Here is a 19,999-nt window from a genome sequence, read left to right on the forward strand (position 1 = left end):
TTATCAATTGTGGTGGCGGTGGTAGCGTGTTGAGTGATGTGTTACCTGCGAACAGGATATTCAATTTCCGGTTTAATAAAATTGCGCGAAGGTAAAACTAATAGAAAAATGTTATGCATATATGCGGATGACAAATGCAATAGTAAATAGTATGCGTGTGAGTGTGAGTGTGAGTGTGAGGTGGAAAAAAGTAAATATCAATGATTGTAGCAGCACTGAGATCTCTCCACTACCGGCTATGGCAAAGCACGAATATATTCTCATATTTTCCATTGGACCTCGCATCCTTTGATTCGTTTAGTGTTTTGCGCGCAATTCTAATACGTTTAGTATCTTCCACGAAGGATATATTTATGTGTCCTTGTATTCATTAGGGCCCTTTTTGTGCAATGAGTGTTCAAAGGGGGTTTTTTTTATTTCGCACTTTTTTTCTCAGAATACGTTTTACTATAATTACTTTTGATGTCCAAGACGTGTTCGTATTTCAAATGCTTTTTTTTTAATTTTCAAACAATTTGCGTTCAATTTTCTTTGTAATTTTAATTTTTTCTAACTGTCTCCCTGAAAGTTAAGGTTTTCCTTTACTTATTAGATCCCATTTGCTCTGTCTTTCTCTGTTCGCTCGATATGTTTATTATTTTTAATTTTTTGCAATTCAGTTTCTAGAATCCTCCATTCTATTTTCCAATTGTTTTTACTCTGCACTTACCTATAAAGCAACGCACATCGTAGCTGGTGCCTATTGGTGCGCCAAAGTAACGTTTTGCCGGCACTAATTGTACGCTTGGTGGCGCTTGTGGGGTTAAGGTGAGTGTGAATGGGTGCGCACCATCGCCGAGACGCTTGACTAAGGCTTCCTGTAATGGAGTGAAAAAAAGTGTTGCATTGAGTTGATGCTTTTCAATGAATTAAAATTATTCAACAGTAAAAGGTAGAGAACAAAAGAAATTAAACAGGAAGTAAATATTTGATAAAAGCAGTTGAAAAACATAAAACAAACAATGGCATTTTCGTGTAATTTTCGTCGAGTTCCTAACAAAGAACTAAAATAATGGTTATGTTTAGGCGAGAACACCTTTCGTTAAGGGAGTGGGTGTGCAACTACAAGGCCGGACCGGCGTTAAGCTGGAAATGCCCAGCATGATCCTTGAAAGTACATATCAAGCAGCTCACGGCCTCCTAGACTAACTCAGGCACTCCCTGGATACTGGGACTCTAGCAGCCACTGGATACCTGATAACGTGAGAAGGTCGCGAAAGCTGATTGCCACAGTATTCTGAGACCTTAGTAAACAAGAGTGACATCTTGCTGAAATGGCTCCCGGGGTAATATTGTAGCGCCCCCGTCCTGTTAAAACTTTGGCAAGTCTTCAGGTACGTTCGTCATATTTCACCATTAAATTGGTGGTGAAGGCTCAGTTGAAAAATCCTTACAAATTCCTGTTTTGCCTCTGAACTCTATTGCCAATGAAGCATAGAGTCAATCCTTGCATGGCATTTCTACACGCATAAACAACCATGAGGTTTTTAGGGAAATTGCATTTTCATCGGAAGATAGCGGCTTGAAGTTGGCACCCAATCAAAATGAATACCTTAAAACAACAGGAAGAGAGAAGTGAGAAAACAACACATGAATGAAGCAAAGATAGACGAAATGAGACCGACGTAGATCCAAGAGCCTTTAGAAGAAGCAGCCTACTGTTAAGATCTCCACCGGTAAAGAATGCACGAATTCTGAATGCATCTGGAAGCGGATCAGATCACACTAAGCTCCAAAGCGTCATAGCTTATCAGGAGTATCGTCCCAATAGCTGATAGTCAGTATCAACATTGGAAGGCTATAATCAGGGCTGCAAATGCCAACCAGTACTCATGCAGCCGTAGAATAGCTCGTCGCTCCCACCCAGCAATTGGCCTGTGGAAACGCCCGCTACCAGAAAGAGCGTGTCAATTGACGCAATTGAAAAACCTCGTTCGCTCGATCTGATCACACAAATGAGGAGGATGGAGATAGATGCGATGTCCCAATGCAGGCTGGTCATAAGTGCTATATATATATTAATGGCGCGTACACCCTTTTTGGGTGTTTGGCCGAGCTCCTCCTCCTATTTGTGGTGTGCGTCTTGATGTTGTTCCACAAATGGAGGGACCTACAGTTTAAGCCGACTCTGAACGGCAGATATTTTGCTTTTTCATGGCAGAAATACACTCGGAGGTTTGCTATTGTCTGCCGAGGGGCGACCGCTATTAGAAAAATGTTTTTCTTTTTTTGACGTGATAACGTCTTATAATTCGATTTAACAGGCTGCACGCACAAAATGTGTCGTTACCTTGCTCATTAGTGTTACCTTGCTCATTGCCGTTACCTTGCTCATTTGTCGTTACCTTGCTCATTGCCGTTACCTTGAATGAACTGCAAGCGAAAGCGCGGAACGAACGACAAAGCAACCAAAGCAAACGAACGGCAACGTTCGACATCTTGCTCTCTCCTACTTAAGTGAGCGTATATGTGTATGTATATGCGCATATGTACATATATAAATTCACGTATTTGTATTTGCATATGCCTTCTTATTGATTATTATTAATTTGATTTACTTGAAGAACTTAAAATAAAACGGAGTTTGTTATAAATACCTGTTGTTTTAATGTTATTAATATTTTTTGACGTGACAACGTTATGTTATGTTATGTTATGTTATGTTATGTTATGTTATGTTATGTTATGTTATGTTATGTTATGTTATGTTATGTTATGTTATGTTATGTTATGTTATGTTATGTTATGTTATGTTATGTTATGTTATGTTATGTTATGTTATGTTATGTTATGTTATGTTATGTTATGTTATGTTATGTTATGTTATGTTATGTTATGTTATGTTATGTTATGTTATGTTATGTTATGTTATGTTATGTTATGTTATGTTATGTTATGTTATGTTATGTTATGTTATGTTATGTTATGTTATGTTATGTTATGTTATGTTATGTTATGTTATGTTATGTTATGTTATGTTATGTTATGTTATGTTATGTTATGTTATGTTATGTTATGTTATGTTATGTTATGTTATGTTATGTTATGTTATGTTATGTTATGTTATGTTATGTTATGTTATGTTATGTTATGTTATGTTATGTTATGTTATGTTATGTTATGTTATGTTATGTTATGTTATGTTATGTTATGTTATGTTATGTTATGTTATGTTATGTTATGTTATGTTATGTTATGTTATGTTATGTTATGTTATGTTATGTTATGTTATGTTATGTTATGTTATGTTATGTTATGTTATGTTATGTTATGTTATGTTATGTTATGTTATGTTATGTTATGTTATGTTATGTTATGTTATGTTATGTTATGTTATGTTATATTATGTTATGTTAATGTTAACTCATTCTCTATATCCATAAAAAATATCTATCAAACAAATAAAATTAAAATTTTCTTTCGAAAAATGCAACCATTCAATCAGTATTTTCTTATGACGTTATTACGTTAAACTATCGTCAGTAAACCGACTTTACAGACAACCTCGTTTTTTTTCTTAATTTTGGTGTTTCACCGAGATTCGAACCGACGTTCTCTCTGTGAATTGCGAATGGTAGTCACGCACCAACCCATTCGGCTACGGCGGCCACTATACGGTGCTATACAACATAAAAACAAGAGCAACGAAATCCAAAGTTGGAGTATCCAAAATGGCTGAACTGTAAGATGTAACGCTGACCTACAGGCGTTCGTGGAAGGCTGCAGAAGACGAAATGAGAATCTCAAATCACCGCAAGAGCAGTGTCACTCAACCAACAGAAGCGAGCGGCAACACAAGGCGGGCGACAAGCAGTCAAGCTACTTCCTATAGCTGTAAGAAATCCAAGTCAAAAGAATCTAGTGGAAACAAAAATGGACTCCCAGAGATCAAAGATGAGGACTGGTAGAAAGTTATTAAGAAAAATAAACAAACCAAGAAAGATAAGCCAGTCCAGTCAAACAAAAAGAATAAGGCCACATATGCTGACAGTGTTAACTCATTTTTTGTGATTGACACAATTTTTTGATACCTTGCCTAGAAGTTTATAGTGTCACTATACTCAAATCGGACCTGAGGTTTCCAAAGCCTCTGATGCGCAACCAAGAGAACGTCGATTTTGTAAAATAAAGAAAGTCCATCAAGATGAGCTTCGTGGGATCGGAGTCCGTGTGGATCGTCTCTTCGAATGACGTGTCTCCCGTACTCATCCGAATACGGGATATTCACACATGTCATAAAATGCAGTCTTGTCTCTTCTAGGCCTATTTCACATAACTCTAAGTCTCTTACCTCTATTATGTTGAGGTACTTATTTAAGAGTATTAATCTCGTGATCAGGCCGAAAATACTCCAAACACGTTTCTCCAACATTGAACGGTAGAGGTTTAGACCGCCGGTGGATGGTAAGACTAGGCCAATAGTAAAGGTATTTCTGTGAGAAAAGTCGTTACAATCAAATTGTCTCTAACAATCAAATTGTCTCTGTCCGATGAGGGTAGATGAACCCTCAGATCAGGGTAGATGAAACCAGATCATTAACTCATCAGGTTAGGTATCAACATCTACCCCCTTCACTCCCCATTTTTTCGGTGGTAGCCTGCAAATAGCAGCTCTTCTACAAGCTCCTCTCACCCCAGTTTTGAGAATTAGTTGTTTCTTGAGTACCATATAATTTATTGTATTCTGCCCTCTTTATGAATTCTGCTCAGTCAGGTGAAGTAAAAGGGCGTCACGGTGGCTTTTGCGGTTACTTAGCTCCTATCATGGCGTGGAAGCTGCTGCCACTTTTTCAGTTAAAAGCTGTTTACTTCATGAGCCTAGCACAAAAATGTCTTGTATTTTCGTGACTCCGACTCGAGGTAGACATCTCTGTACTTTTACTAAATATTTCTGGTAATTGCTTTGTTGAATTGTCCCGCAATACATAAGGCGTGCCACAAGAGTCCGCTAGTGACGGACAGTGATTAACGTTGGATCTCGCTCGAATAAAACATAAATTATTTTGTTCTTTTGCTTGAACAAAAAACATTCCTTCGTTCGCTCTGACCTTTAGAGGTCGCAGGTATTTCACGTGCCAACAGTTGGAACCTATAACCTTCAGAAATGACGACCAACCACATGCGGTTGGTGTGCTAATGAAGGGAGTTTATTATTAAATTTAGCGTGTATACGCACAGTGTAACGTCGCCATGTAATCTGTGGGCAAAAATAGTGAACCTGCTCAGATTTTGCTGAAACTTAGTGCGAGGTGTAATTTTACTTAGAAAAAAAGATTTATGAAATACTCTAATTATTGACCCACTGCTACGCCTATTCATCTTGGGGGTGGAAATGCCAAGTGCTAACCGATTTTGATGAAATTCAGCTCACGTATTGGTTTTACCTAGAAAAGTGTGAAACCGTCAGATGTTATAAATTACCCTACTGCGATGCTCTGCACCCAGTGTTTATTCGTGGAGCTGGCCGTATACCAAGTTATGAAAATAAGATCAATTCTTGATGAAGGTGTCATTAAAAAAAATTAGCATAAAAAGTAAATATATGGGTAATAAAGTATTTTTAATTGACAATGTACTCAGTGTTTGCATAAAAATATTTTTAAATAAATAAATTAAAAACCAATTTTTTTTTATTATAAAAATTATAAACAGATTTCAAATGGATTGTGACCAATTTTGTATTTCTCTACTGAAACTTTACAGTTGTTATTTTTTACGGCTATTAAAAAACAAGAGGTTTTTAAGTGACACATGAGTAAATTTCAATTTTAAATTTTAAATTAGGTGGCAACCGTATTAGGTTGCTCAGTAGATTTAGCGGTTCGTTAAGAAAAACACGTTTTTATTGTTTGAAATATATTTTATTATTCAGTATAATCTCCCCGAATGAAACAGTACTTTACAATAAACCTGCTCTGGTTGCCGCATCACAGCGACTTAGCAGGTAACTGCAAAGCAGATGAACTAGCGATGTCAGACAATTCCCTATTAGAACACGTCAAGAAGACTTTCTGTTCAGTTTCAACAGTCGGTTTGTGCGGCCCATGTTCCATTCTGGCCACGTCATTCTGCTTGTTGCACAGGTCAGGAACTGAGACCATAGCCCGTTGGCAGCTCTGATAGTGTGTTTGTTTATAAGCATCATACAAGTGGTAGGTATATTCGCTTTGTCTTGTTAGATCGGTAGTACCACATTAACAGAAAATCTTCTTGGCGTGTTCTAATAGGGAATTGTCTGATTCGCAGACATGCCAGTATATTGGCAGCACGCTATAACGACTATTACAGAAGCTGTAACGATATTGAAGAAAAAGAGACTATAGAACACTTTCTATGCGGGTGCATGGCTGTGGATAGAAGAAGGTTCAATATCTTAGGAAAAGGTCTTTGAATAACTTGGCAGAAATAGGCAATATAAAAATAACAAGCCTTGTTAGATATATTAAAGCCATAGGTTGGCTCAATGAGGACAATGTAGAGTCAGGAGAGGGGACAGCCCAGGTGGTATCACAATGGGCTTACACCAGGCCTAGGTGTGTCAATTGACAACCACTATACCTACCTACCTACCTCCCTGAACATTAATACACTTGTACCAACGAGATTTCAATTTATGAATTCTATCCTCCTGAAGTGAGAATTTCAAATATACCCTTCTACAGTTGTTATGACCTCATCATTTGATAAAAAACACTTAACACGCATTAATTTTTTTAGGTTTGGAAACAGATGGAAATCGCTAGTGGCCAACTCTGATGAATTTGGTGGATGCTCCAACAATTCGAAATTAAATTTTCTGGATTTTTGCCATTGGTAAAATGGTGGATAGTTCTGAGGAAAACTAATTTTTTTCTCTTGCAAATTGAGTCTTTGTTCAGGATTTTTTTCCTTCAACTGTCCTAAAGTTTTACAATAATATTCAAAATTTATTGTTTTACCAATTTTAATAAAAACTCTATTTTTTTTCTTAAATTCAAGCATGCATTTTTTTCTACTTTTATCCCACTGTGACTAGCCTCCACGACACTATAATTTCCTTGGCAAAATTCTCACCGAGTACCTTAATGAGTACACCCATATTTGAATACGTCTCTATATGTTTATATGTATGTACATATGTTTGTTATGTATAGAATACATAATACACACATACACATACACATTGCACGATACAACTGATATCATTCATCATTAATTGCCTATCAGTTACCAGCAACTCAACGCCCATGCTAAATATTTCTAACACTATCGCCGCGCTCATAATGATAGCTACACATACATATATACAAATAAAATCCGTATACTCACATAGGCGTCTAGCTCATCTCAAGCATTCAAAACATTCATAATTATATTCAATACAGTCACACCTCCTACTTAAGCACCGCCCATTATCATCTTAGCTTGCGATTGTCTTCGAGTTCATTTAAACAATCATTGAGCAGCACCCTCGTAATATTGCAATGACGCTGAACGGCACAAATCAACAGTTGTGTCAGTTGATTCAAGAAGTCAGAAATGTTAATGCTTTTCTTTAACGAGTAACTAATTAAGCAAATATGAACATAGATTTATTAGAATTGACACAAATGAATTTCGATACAAATACACACACACCCCCACACATTCACCCTCACTATTTATAAATTTTCGCTCATCCTGCTGGTGTCGCTGTCAGCATTGCTTTAATGCTTTGTTTGCTTGTTTCTGGTGTTCTGCTTCGGGCCATAGAATTTGTTGAATGAAGTTCGTAGAAACTCGTATGAAATGGATATCATTTCGCTTCCGAGCCGTAGCTGAATTACTGCGTAGGCGTTAATGCCTGCTTGTGTGTTGCTGCTAAGTTGAGCTGTTTGACGCCTACTCTGTCCTGTATTGTTAAAGAGAAACTCATAAGATAATCATTTATAATTTTAATTGTTTTCTCCAGTTCACTCTTTTACGTTTGCTGTATGCCTTTCCGTACATTTCCTATAATTGTCTAAAATCTATATATATAAAAATGAAATGATGTTCGTTTGTCCGCATTTTTTTGGGCCGATACGAGGCCAATTTTATTCGTTCTTTTTTCATATTATAGGGATCCACTAGGGGAAGGTTTTTAGCAAAAAAAAATTTCTTTTAAATATTTTCTTCATATAAAAAAAAGAAAAAATCAAAATATTGTCCAAAACAAAACTTGCTCGATTGTTAGATTAAAGTAAGTTTCGAATCGACATTCATTTTATGTGTAATTTTATGTGTACAACTTTTTTTGAATTTTTTGTATTTGTATTGTGATACAGAAATGTATTGTATACAGAAATTTCAAATGATTCGAATGAAATTTTTTTATTTTTTATTTCTTCCACAAAATATTACACCTGTCGTTAGACAATAAGTAATTTGATTTACAAAAAGATGGAATGAGAGTGATATTGAAGGGCCAATGCCCCCAAGCTCATTTAGAAGAAATATATACATATTATTTAAAAACAAGTGGTTAACAAACAATGACATATACGATTAGTTGACAATTGATTACAAGGATTTTGCAAGATCTGTTGGTGTTTGACGGTTAAGCCGACTTTGGGTAGATTTTTCTTTATTTGGTAGTATTCTCATCATAGGATTTGTATGCGTTAATAGTCTATTTATGTGTCTTCTGCTAGCGCTTTGTATTGTTTCATCAATAGTATCGATGTCAAGGTTGCGATGTATATCTGCGTTAGGTATGTACTAAGGTGCATTAGTTAAGGTCCTAAGTATTTATGAAGATATTGTTTCAATTCAATTGAGCAATGCTTTCTTTGACCAATTCTATATGGAAATGAATGCGTTTGCAAACGATGTTTTCGGCTATGAACAAATGTTGGAATCGAATGAAAAAGGAAAGAAACGCGAAATGATAAAAAAAATTCTTGGAAAATTTAAAATGAATGGTGCTTCATTGGAAAAATTCAAAGGTAATAAGAACATACACAAGATAAAGTTAGAATTCGAATTTTTAGATTTATTTTGTTTATTTCTCATTTTTTTCAGAAGTACACCACACAACAACTCATTCCAACTCTGATTTTGAAATCCTGTTGGAATTGGTGATCGATAATTTTGTCACTATAATGGTCAATGGAAATTTGCGTGTATCAGACCCTGCATATTATTTACTATATCAACTTTTTATGGAACATATGGACCAAATGAACACAAAAAAATAATTTAGTTTTGTTTTGATTTTTTGCAATTTGGTTTTCAGTTAATACAATAAAAACAATACTGTTTTTTCGTGAACACAAAATTCTAAATTTATTACGTTGTTTGTTTAGAATTTTTTTAGAAAAAAAGTAAATTTTTTGGTTTTGAGGAAATTTGTTTATTGTTGCTATTTGTGAAAGCGTAGATATTTGTAAGTATTTGACTATAATCCTAAAAGTTAATGGAATACCACTATGACACATAGAAAACATTTTTTCAAAGGGGTGTTTTTCGAAAATTATAAAAAAAATTGTTTTCAAAAATTTTGAAGAAATAAAGTAAAATAAAACTTTTTCAAGGGTATGAAATTTTTTCAAAACAAAATTTGCTGAATACCAAACAAAATTAAAAAAAAAATGGTGTTTTCAAAGCATTTCATATTCCACTATTATTAGAGAATCCATTTTTTCGAGGGGGTGTTTTTCAAAGCGGAAAAAAATCTTTTTTAACAAATCAATTTAAACTTTTACAAAAGTATGCAATTTTTTCAAGAACAAAATTTTCTCAAAAACATTAAATTAAAAAAAAATAGTTTTTTCAAAATATTTAATTTTCAGCAATTAACTGAGAAGAAATTTGTTAGAGCGAAGTGTTTTTCAAAACTTCAAAAAACACTTTTTAACCAAAAAAAATAAACCTTTTTTCAAAAACAACAGGAATGATAACATTGCCTAACAATTTCTGCACTTTTGCACAGTCTAAAGAGGCATTGATACAGAGTGTATTTCCAAACATAGTTCAACATTACAAAAACCATGATTGACTCAGCGAAAGAGCAATTTTAGCTGGGAAAAATAAGGACGTCAATGATATAAATTCAGCTATTTTAGATCAAATACCTGGTGACATAGTTGCGTATAAGTCAATGGACACTATTACTGATCAAGATGAGGTCGTAAATTATCCAACTGAATTCTTAAACTCACTCGATTTGCCCGGCTTACCACCTCATAATTTACGATTAAAAATGGGAGCACCGATTATTATGCTGCGCAATAGTAATGTGCCCCGATTTTGCAACGGTACCTGACTCGCTGTGAAGAAGCTAATGGGTAACGTTATCGAAGCAACAATTTTGAAAGGGAAGTACAAAGGAGAAGACATTTTGATACCCTGAATTCCACTGATTCCGGCGGATTTACCATTCGATTTCAAACGTTTGCAGTTCCCTATTCGCCTTGCCTTCGCTATGAGAATTAATAAGGCGCAAGGACAGTCTCTACAAATGTGCGGTATTAATTTAGAATACCCAATTTTTTCTCATGGACAATTGCATGTAGCTTGCTCACGAGTTGGCAATCCATCGTCATTATTCACGCGAAAGATGAAAAAACCAAAAACGTTGTCTACCAAAAAGTGTTACAATAAAGTTCGAATGAAATTGTATCAAAGAATTTGCTTTGTTTCGTATTAATTTTATTTTCTTTCAGCAAATCATTGAATTCATCGTCTAGCGAAGCGGGCGAGGGTACGCTAGTAATGAATAAAATGTGAAGTTTCTTGATTGTATGTGACTGGCGACAGTGACTTGTGGGTGCTGTATGTATGCGCTTATGTAAAGCTAATAAATTCAATATTTCGTCGCAATAAGGCAAGCTGTGACATGCGGCTTAAACCTCCACTTTATTGAAGCTTCAACTTCCATATTAGAAATAGGAGTAGTGACAAAGAATATTGTGCCGACAAAGTGGTATGACCCCAAGTACTAGCATACTTCGTGATATCTTAGATCACTAAACTTTTTTTATTATCATCCGCTAAAGATCACCATTGTCAGTGAGCGCAGTGAGCTCCTTACGCTTCCTCGAATAAATAAAGATCGATGATATTGCTGGGCCAAAACTTACGCTAAACAGTGACTTGTTTGGAATGTAAAGGCAGTTGATGGATCCCTCATGCATTTTTCCGTTTCCCTCTCAAGTATTTTTGCTCATTTACGAAGTCAATTGACAAGTCAAATGAGTCAGGAATGGCCACGAAAGCGCATGCAACTTTTAACCAGTCACTGATTTTGATAACATTTTTATCACAATTTCAATGCGCTGTAGAAGCTTATGAATAAATGTCAAATCAAAGGTTTTTCCGTCAACTTTGCTAGCTGACAAAGTTTGCGTACACATTCGAAAAATCGTCTGTGTAGTTATGAACTCGCCCATATTGCTTTGTTTAATCTTAGCATCTTAATCTTCTCCGCCGTCTGTCGTGATAGTGCAGCCGAGGTAGCAGAAACTTTCGACAAATTCCAGCGAGCACACGTCAGCCATTATATACACTGCTTTGTTGTGGTTAACTCTCATAGCCTTCGTGACTAATCTGTCCGCATTTGCTTGCATTTCAAGCTGTCTGGTGAAGCTCCATACGATGACCCCTTTGTGTAGGGCCAATTGGCTTATGAAGTCGTCTAGGACGATGGCGAAGAAAAGGGACGACAGGGGACAACCTTGCCTTATGCTCTTCGATTTATCAGTAAATGCTAAATAGAGACAACTACGCATGTCACAGAGAATGTAAAGATACCGATACCCCAGTCTTTGACGACGAGACAGTCGCTCCGCTACCCGACCATGACGAGGTGAGAATAGCGGCAATGACGTTGCTCAACACTTGCATTGCCTTCAGAATTGGGAAGCAACTCCCCGAGCCGTTTGATACCAAACGAAGTTTCAGACAGGGTGACTCTCTATCGTGTGACTTCTTTAACCTGATGTTGGCAAGGTGATATTGATATCATCGGCCTTAACTACCTCGCTGATAGCTCTGGATTTTCCAAACTGGATAAAAAAGCAAAGCGAATGGGTCAGGGAGTGAATGAGGAGAAAACGAAGTACTTCCTGACATTAAAAAAATAGTCGTCACACCTACATCACTGTTGATGGTTATAATTTCGAGGTTGTAAGAGACTTCGACATTAACACCGATAGAAATGTCAGCCTAGAAATCCAACGAAGAATATCTCTTGCCAAGAAGTGCTACTTTGGACTTAGCAGGCAATTGAGTAGTAAAGTCCTCTCTCGATGAACAAAACTAACTCTTTACAAGACTCCCATTATGTCCGTCCTAACGTATGGCGCAAGAAGCTTGAACGATGACAACATCCGATGAGGTGTTCTTTGGAGTGTTTGAGAGAAAGAATCTGCGTAAGATTTTTGGACCTTAACACGTTGGCGACGGTAAGTATCGTAGGCGATGGAACGATGAGCTGTATGAGCTTTACGACGACATAGATATAGCGCAGCAAATGAAGATCCGGCGGCTTCGTTGGCTGGGTCATGTCGTCCGAATGGATATCAACGCTCCGGCTCTATAAGTATGCGGTATCAGCTGGTGGTAGCAAAGGAAGAGGAGGCCTGTGTTGGAAAGATCAGATGGAGAAGGACTTGGCTTCACTTCGTGCCGGTTAGCACGAGACAGAAAGGTCTGTCGCGCTTTGTTAAACACGGCCAAAATCGGGTAAACGGTTATCGCGCCAATTAAGAAGAAGCGTAGAAAATGTTCATCGACAGTGAAAGGAAATATTCATGGTTAAATGGTTATGTTGTGCATCTGGTGGGATCAGAAGGGTGTCATCTATTATGAACTCCTTAAACCATCTGAAACTATAACTGGCGATCGTTACTGACTGCAGCTAATTCGTTTGAATCGAGCTCTCAAAGAAGAGCGGCCAGAATGGGACGGTAGATAGGATCAACTGATTTTGCTGCACGACAACGCCAGGCCACACGTTGCTAAATCGGTCTAGAAATATTTAGAGGGACCGATTTGGGTATTCTTGCCCCATCCGCCGTATTTCACAGACACTGCACCTTCGGATTACCTTCTATTCCGATTAATGCAGTCAGCTCTTATTGGAGAGCGGTGCACTTCTTACGAGAACATCGGAAACTGGCTCAATGAATGGATCAAGTCAAAAGTACTCAAATAATCCGTATGCTGCAGATGGAGTAAAGTTGTAGCTTCCAATGTGACATACTTCACATACTATCTTGTATTATTTAGTTGTTTAAATAATTCGTGGCTTTGGCTATGAAAGGACGGAAACTTATTCCCATGCCCAATAATTAAATTGCAGCTGGTAAAATTTTAAACGTAATGCGCGTTTATTTCACTGTTGCAAACAATTAGATGAAATGTTAATAAGTCCTTCCTTCGTCTTTGAAAATAGTACCGCTAGTTTGAAGCCGACGGCTTGCGCAACGTCTTCATGTTCGTCTCTCTCTTCCCTTGCACTCTGACTGCAAATTTGTCGTAAATTGTCTGTGTCATCTGTCTGTTTAGTAAATTCAAAATTTAGCAAGCAGCCATTTTGAACTGTCAGGGCTTGGGTTAAATTTGATCGACTCTTTTTATTAATTCATATATCCTTTCACTAAATAAATTTTCAAATCGAATATCTCAAACACGCTTAAGTTTTGCTTAGCTTTGGGTATATAAGGTACCAAATTTATCAGAAATTACAATACGTAAATAATAATCTTCTCAAGCATCTAGTAAGAGTTTCTTGGCTACCCTGCATATATTTCTCGCAGTGGTATTAATACAGTAGAATTCCTAAAATTGTATAATAAATGTTTTATGTTGCATGTCAATACTGTAGCTGGTTATTAAGCCCTGCCAGTAGTGTAGGGCCAGGAGACATGCTGTTTGAACGGGTTGGGCTCAAAGCGAGCGTGGTGTTAGGAGAGTTGGTTGAATGGGCCATGGAATAGGTGCTTAGTGTCGTGCGGGGTACCTTCATATGCCAACAAGTCAGTATCTACCACACTAGCTCCTATTTCGATTTCCACTAAGCAACACAAGATGGATGGTGAGTCAGCAACAGCAAAATCGAAAGCTTGAAGAAAACAATTTTCTGTAATACTACCCAAATGCAAATATTATGGGAATAAATTATGCAAGAAGCAAATTGCCATCCCTTTCAAACCACAAGTCAACCTGCATATATTCAGCACAAAACAATTTGAAAAAAATGCGCATTTTAAATACAAATTACGAATTAATTTGTACGGCACGAAGGACAAGAAAAATCAAAACAAAGAAAATTGAAAAATACCGCAACTGAAAAGATTGCATTGACGTAAATAATTCACTTAACATACATACTCGTACACAGCAAGTAGCTATGTAACTAATGTTGTGTGTGGCTAAAAAAAATACAAAAAACTGTTGCTGTGTGGACTCACCTGCATTGGGCTGAGTGACTCAAGCGCAGGCTCCTCATTCCTCGGCCAGACTTGATGCAGCGACATGATGGCCTCATTGCAGAAACGCAAACCCATCACCTCCTCATCCTCTCGTCCATAACTGCAGAATATTGATTGAAAAGAAAGAACATAAACAATTTGTGAATTATTTAATTGAGATGGATTAAGCTGAAGATGGAAGACTGAAGCAATGAAACATGTTGTTAAGGAAAAGTGGAAATATAGTGGAGTAAAGATGGAAAATTGAAATATGAAAAAAGTATGAAGCGTAGACAACTTTGAATAAAACATATATGCAAATTGTGAATACAACAAGGAGTAAATTGAAAGAAGTATTGGGTAAATATTGACACCAGAAAAGTGATAATGGGATTGACTGAGCCTTTGGCTCACTTATACGAGTAGTCTGAGTGTAAATATAATGTGGGCATTTATATACATGAATGGATTATTTTACTGAATATTAGATGAATTATTTCGGTAGACAAGTGCAAATGAATGATGAGATCTTGTGCAATGCAGACGAGTTTAGTAAATATTGAATTTAGCAAATTTTGCACTTAATTTCGCAGCGCGCAAAGGGGGTCAACTTATGTGTATATTTGGGCAGATAAATTTTTTTCTTCAGACTTGGATTCTATAAGTATATAAAATTATAAGACAAGAATAGAACCAGAGCATAGCTACAAAGTCAATTTCGAGCCGCGCAAACTTTTGGGCTGCAGTTTTATGTAGCCTACGAAAGGCAGCTGATTTTTTAAAAGTAAAGGGTTTTCCAATAATAGGCGTTATTCCCGTAAAAGACCAATGGTTTCGTTGCTTGTGGGGCACGTAGCGCCGTCTCGTTGAATAGATCGACACCATCCAATTCCGGCCATAGAAAATCGTTAATCATCTCTCGATAGGGCAATCCATTCACCGTAACTGTTGCACCAGTTTCATTTTCGAAACACTAAGGTCCAATGACTCCGCCGGACTATCATCCGCACCAAACAGTCACACGTTAAGGATAGAGAGGCTTTTCAACAATAATTCTTGGATTTTCTGAGCCCCAGATCCGACAATTTTGTTTGCGTATAACAAAAGTGTTGCGTGAGGAAGAGGGGCCCGAAAGGTGAACTTCAGACAACAACAACTGACGCAGCTGACGGTAAGGATATCTCGAATTCTAATGGACCGATTTACTTCAAATTTGGCGGGGAAGATCTTTAGATCGGATGACCCTAGCTCGAAACTATAACTTTTCATTAAGTATTAAAAAAAAATTCCGATTGCTGAAAAAACAAAAAGAATAATTTTCAAATAGCCGCCATATTGTTAAAAAAAATTCTCGCTAAATTGTTCAATAATTAAGAATCCGTTTGGTTCAGATCACCAGGAATCATGCACGTTAGGCCACCTTCTATTTTTTGGACTCCTACTTTGACTGCGCATAATTTTGTCATTTTTATTTTTTTCCGGTTAGTTTTTAATGTAATAATTAATAATAAATAAACAAATGGTAAAAAAATGGGTGGTACATATTATTTTGTTTCCCTTCTGCAGTGCTTCAAAAACCGGGCGAAATTCATAGCTCTACACTAGAAGACCGTTTTAAAGCCCCACACTGGCCAAGTCGACTTTTCACGAGAATTAGAAAAAAACTTCTAGATCTGTGCTTGGCAATCGTTTCTGTTGGCTTACTTTACTACAATCTTTTCAAGCAAATTTCGTTGCATTTTTATCCATTGTCAGTTACCATTTCCTTCAAAAAGAATGTTTCTATAAATAATCGCTTGCCTCAATACGGTCAAACAGGTTCTCTTTCTTTGGTTCTACACAATTTACTGGCTATTCTTAAGTTTTTGTACTATGGAATAAGTGGTCATATGGCGGTCCGCTTCCACGATTTGCAAGATTTCATTGATGTTTTCAATGATCATCTTACTGTATAATGCCTGTCTCATCTTCAACGTCCATATCATCAACTGCATTCGATGCTGTATTGGGTTCATGAATAACAGTCATTTTGTTTGGTCATCTGCTCTGACTTTTCGCCTGGGCTTAGTGGATCTGAAGAATAAATCGAAGTTTCTCGTTTTTCTTTTAGCTCCTTTATGGAGCGCTATGGCATCCCAGTGGCTTCACTAAGCGAAAAGCTGTCCAGAAACTTTTCTTGAAACGTAATGTATAATATGATCCGATGCAATGTATTATATATATAATGAGATACTCCTCACTTGCTGAGACATTGCTTATCAGGGCTGTGAACTTCTTATCCAAATTATTATATTTTTTGATTGATTATTATGTAAGTGGTGCTTTTTGTTACATGAGAAAATTTGGGTAAGGTGAAAGTTTATTTACTTAGGTGAAAGCTAATTTAAGGTGAAAGCTTTTTTTCTGAGGTTAAAACTCATTTAAGCTGAAAGCTTATGCCCATTCATAATCAGTACTCACCGAAACGTCAATGTCAACTGCGCATACACTCGATAACCCTGTATTGCTTTCGGATCCACATAGATAATGCCGTGTACTATGGCTGGATTATTTCCAGAGAGGGTGATCTCGCGTGTTGGCAAATAAAGGGTGAGCACACAATTTGGTGAGGTCTTCTTGTACACGCGTTGTGTGCCTAAATCATCCTTGATGGTGCTTCTGCTGGGGGAGAGAAAAGAAATGTTGTTTAATGGAAAATGTGCGATTTCTTGGAACTAAATATTTATGAATAAATTTTCTTTCGAAGAGAATTAATATAAATAGACACAAATAATTTACAGTATAAACCTGTGTGGTTTTGTGATAATATCAACTTTTCCTAGCCATTTTAAATTTATGGTAAGGGACGACTCTGAATAATTTATAAAAATTTTTACTTTATCATTCCAATTTCTTTTACTTTCTCTTGTAGTTGATTCTACAAGCGTCTAGCGTTGTCTGCTCCATACTTTAATAAATAAAAATTTAATTTTTTTCTCTCTTTGCCACAAAAGCTCCCGAACTTCCCTGAATGCGCTTGTAATTAAATCCGAAGAATGTTTAATTACGCGAAAATAAAAAGAAATAGCGAAAAAGTAAATATGTACATAAATACTATAAGTAGAACAGCGTGCAATGAAATGCTTGCGTGCGTAAGTGGGCAGTGGTCACAGCAGTTGCAGTGGCATAGAGCTAGCGCGAAAAATAATTGCCTGTCGCAGCGCAAAATACACTTAAACCAACAACCGATTTGGCATGAGTGGCCGAGTGATAGGGGTGTACGATTGTCATTTTCGCAATTTAACACGCACTCACCCCTCCTCCACTGCCTACTCTGTGCAAACAACCTCAATTGCCTCATTATCCACTCACTTAATTATTCGCTCAAGTTCTGCACACTTGCCATACATCTTTTGTGTACAATATAATACATTTACATATTATATTTAAAGTAATCACAGTACTTATATGTGTGTGTAGAGATATGCTACACTTTAGTCTAGGTATTCAGTGGAGAAAGTCATACTAGTGGGAGAGTGCCTAGAATTGGTCTAGTTGCAATATAGACAGTTAGAGCTGCATACACCTCCGCAAATATACTTCTTTAGAAAAATTAAGAATTATTCGAACTTTAAGAATGCAGGCAATGCGAATTAGATGAGTATAAATATTGATGGAGCCAATAACCTGTTGTTCTGGTGCGCTACCTGGTGGTTAAGTAGTTTCGAACTAGTTTGCTTGACACTAGTTGAGCTGCAAAGCAAAGTGGTGGTTAAGTAGTTCAGAACTAGTACGTTTGTAACTAGTTGAGTGTCAAAGCAAACTAGTGAGTAAGTAGTTCCGAACTAGTTTGCTTGACACTAGTTGAGCTGCAAAGCAAAGTGGTAAAGTAGTAGTGTAGTAGTTTAGAACTAGTATGATTGGTACTAGTTGAGTGTCAAAATAAACTGCTGGTTAAGTAGTTCAGAACGTGTATGCTTAGTACTAGTTGGGCTACAAAGAAAACTGCTAGTTAAGTAGTGCCGAACAAGTATGTTTGTAACTAGTTGAGTTTCAAAGAAAACTGGTGGGTAAGTACTTCAGAACTAGTATATATAGTACTAGTTGAGCTGCAAAGCAAAATGGTAGTAAAGTAGTTGAGCTGCAAAGAAAACTGATGGTGAAGTAGTTCTGAAATAGTATGTTTGGAACTAGTTGAGCTGCAAACCAAACTGATAATGAAGTAGTTCAGAACTAGTATGCTTGGAACTAGTATGTTTGGAACTAGTTGAGCTGCAAAGCAAACAGGTAGTGAAACAGTTCAAGAATAGTATGGTTGGAATTATTTGAGCTGCAAAGCAACCTTGTAAAGAAGTAGATCACAACTAGTCTATTTGGAGCTAGTCGAGCTGCAAAACAAACTGGTAGTTAAGTAGTTCCGAATCTACTAGATTTAATTGCAAGGTTCATAGCTTTTGGCATACATGTGTGCTTGTGTATGTATTTGTACGTCAAGGAATGATTAATGAAATCTTAAATGAAGCAGTAATTCAGTAATTGGAAAATTAATTTATACTGTTAACTGTCCGCTTAAGGAGCTTTAATGAGTAAATTTGCATGATTTATGGATTTATATGCCGAAAAAGAGACAACGAGGGGTGCGTGTGATGCTAATTTTTAAATCAAAAGGCAAATTATTATTAAGCAAACGATTTTTAAAGGAACGAACCGATGCCCTCGCTTTTTAATATTTTTCCAGCACAACTTTTTTTGGTTTTTTGGTTTGAATTGAGTCAATTTTAAAAAACACCCTTCATTTAATTGAAAAATATGTGAAAACATAGGAAGAAAAAAATTTATTCGCGCCCGAGTTGTTGCAAGCCATTCATTTTGTAAGCCAATATTGTGGGATCATCGGCACATCTTATATTATTGATTAGTTCGCTTTTGAATTTTACTCCCTAGTTGACTGATGCCAAACCTTCTTCCGAGTAAATATTGAGGAGATAAATACATCCTTGATTGTAATATTACTCGTTAAAACATTTTCTAGTCAAGGCGCGCTGTTTGCTCCAATGCAAGTTGGAAATATCCATTTGTCTTAGTATGTCAAATAGCTTTGGGTGCAGTCCTTTATGCTCGATGTTAATTCTGATAAAACTGATTCTCCTGCCCTTCTTAGTAGAGTTAATTTTAATACTCCCAGTAAGAGCCTTCGCAGCCTTGAAGTTGTTAGTATTGGCTTAAGTAACGACTGCTAGTTAAATATCTTCTTTAATGCCTTTGACAAAGATTTTATAAAAAAATATAAAATTTGTGCCATAGTTGATAGACTTTATTTTGCATTAAATGAATATTTCGTTGCTAAATTTAGAAGTTCATGTTTACTAAAAATTTCAGCAATGAGAACAAAATGGTAGTACTGGGCCGAAATTGAAATAAGTCTTTGAGACTGCACATTTAGAGAGGCACATTTATCTAAATTTTATTTTGTTTCTTCTCTTATCTTGTTTCGATTGGCAGACTCAACTATCTACTGTACTGCTCCGTAAATTTGTTATAAAATGTTTACAGATCGATATTAGTTA

General features: G+C 36.5%; 1 protein-coding gene across 1 annotated transcript in view; it reads right to left on the reverse strand.

Annotated features, from left to right (window-relative positions):
* LOC129238377 (uncharacterized) overlaps positions 1-19,999 on the reverse strand; it is a 125,284-nt gene that overhangs the window by 69,543 nt on the left and 35,742 nt on the right. The window contains exons 3-5 of the mRNA XM_054873403.1: positions 16,914-17,111; positions 14,454-14,574; positions 710-857 (exon numbers count right to left, since the gene is read on the reverse strand). Coding sequence (XP_054729378.1) covers positions 710-857; positions 14,454-14,574; positions 16,914-17,111 — 467 coding nt within the window. The remainder of the gene's footprint in view (positions 1-709; positions 858-14,453; positions 14,575-16,913; positions 17,112-19,999) is intronic.

The sequence above is a fragment of the Anastrepha obliqua genome, chromosome 2 (assembly GCF_027943255.1).
Source record: "Anastrepha obliqua isolate idAnaObli1 chromosome 2, idAnaObli1_1.0, whole genome shotgun sequence".
NCBI lineage: Eukaryota > Metazoa > Arthropoda > Insecta > Diptera > Tephritidae > Anastrepha > Anastrepha obliqua.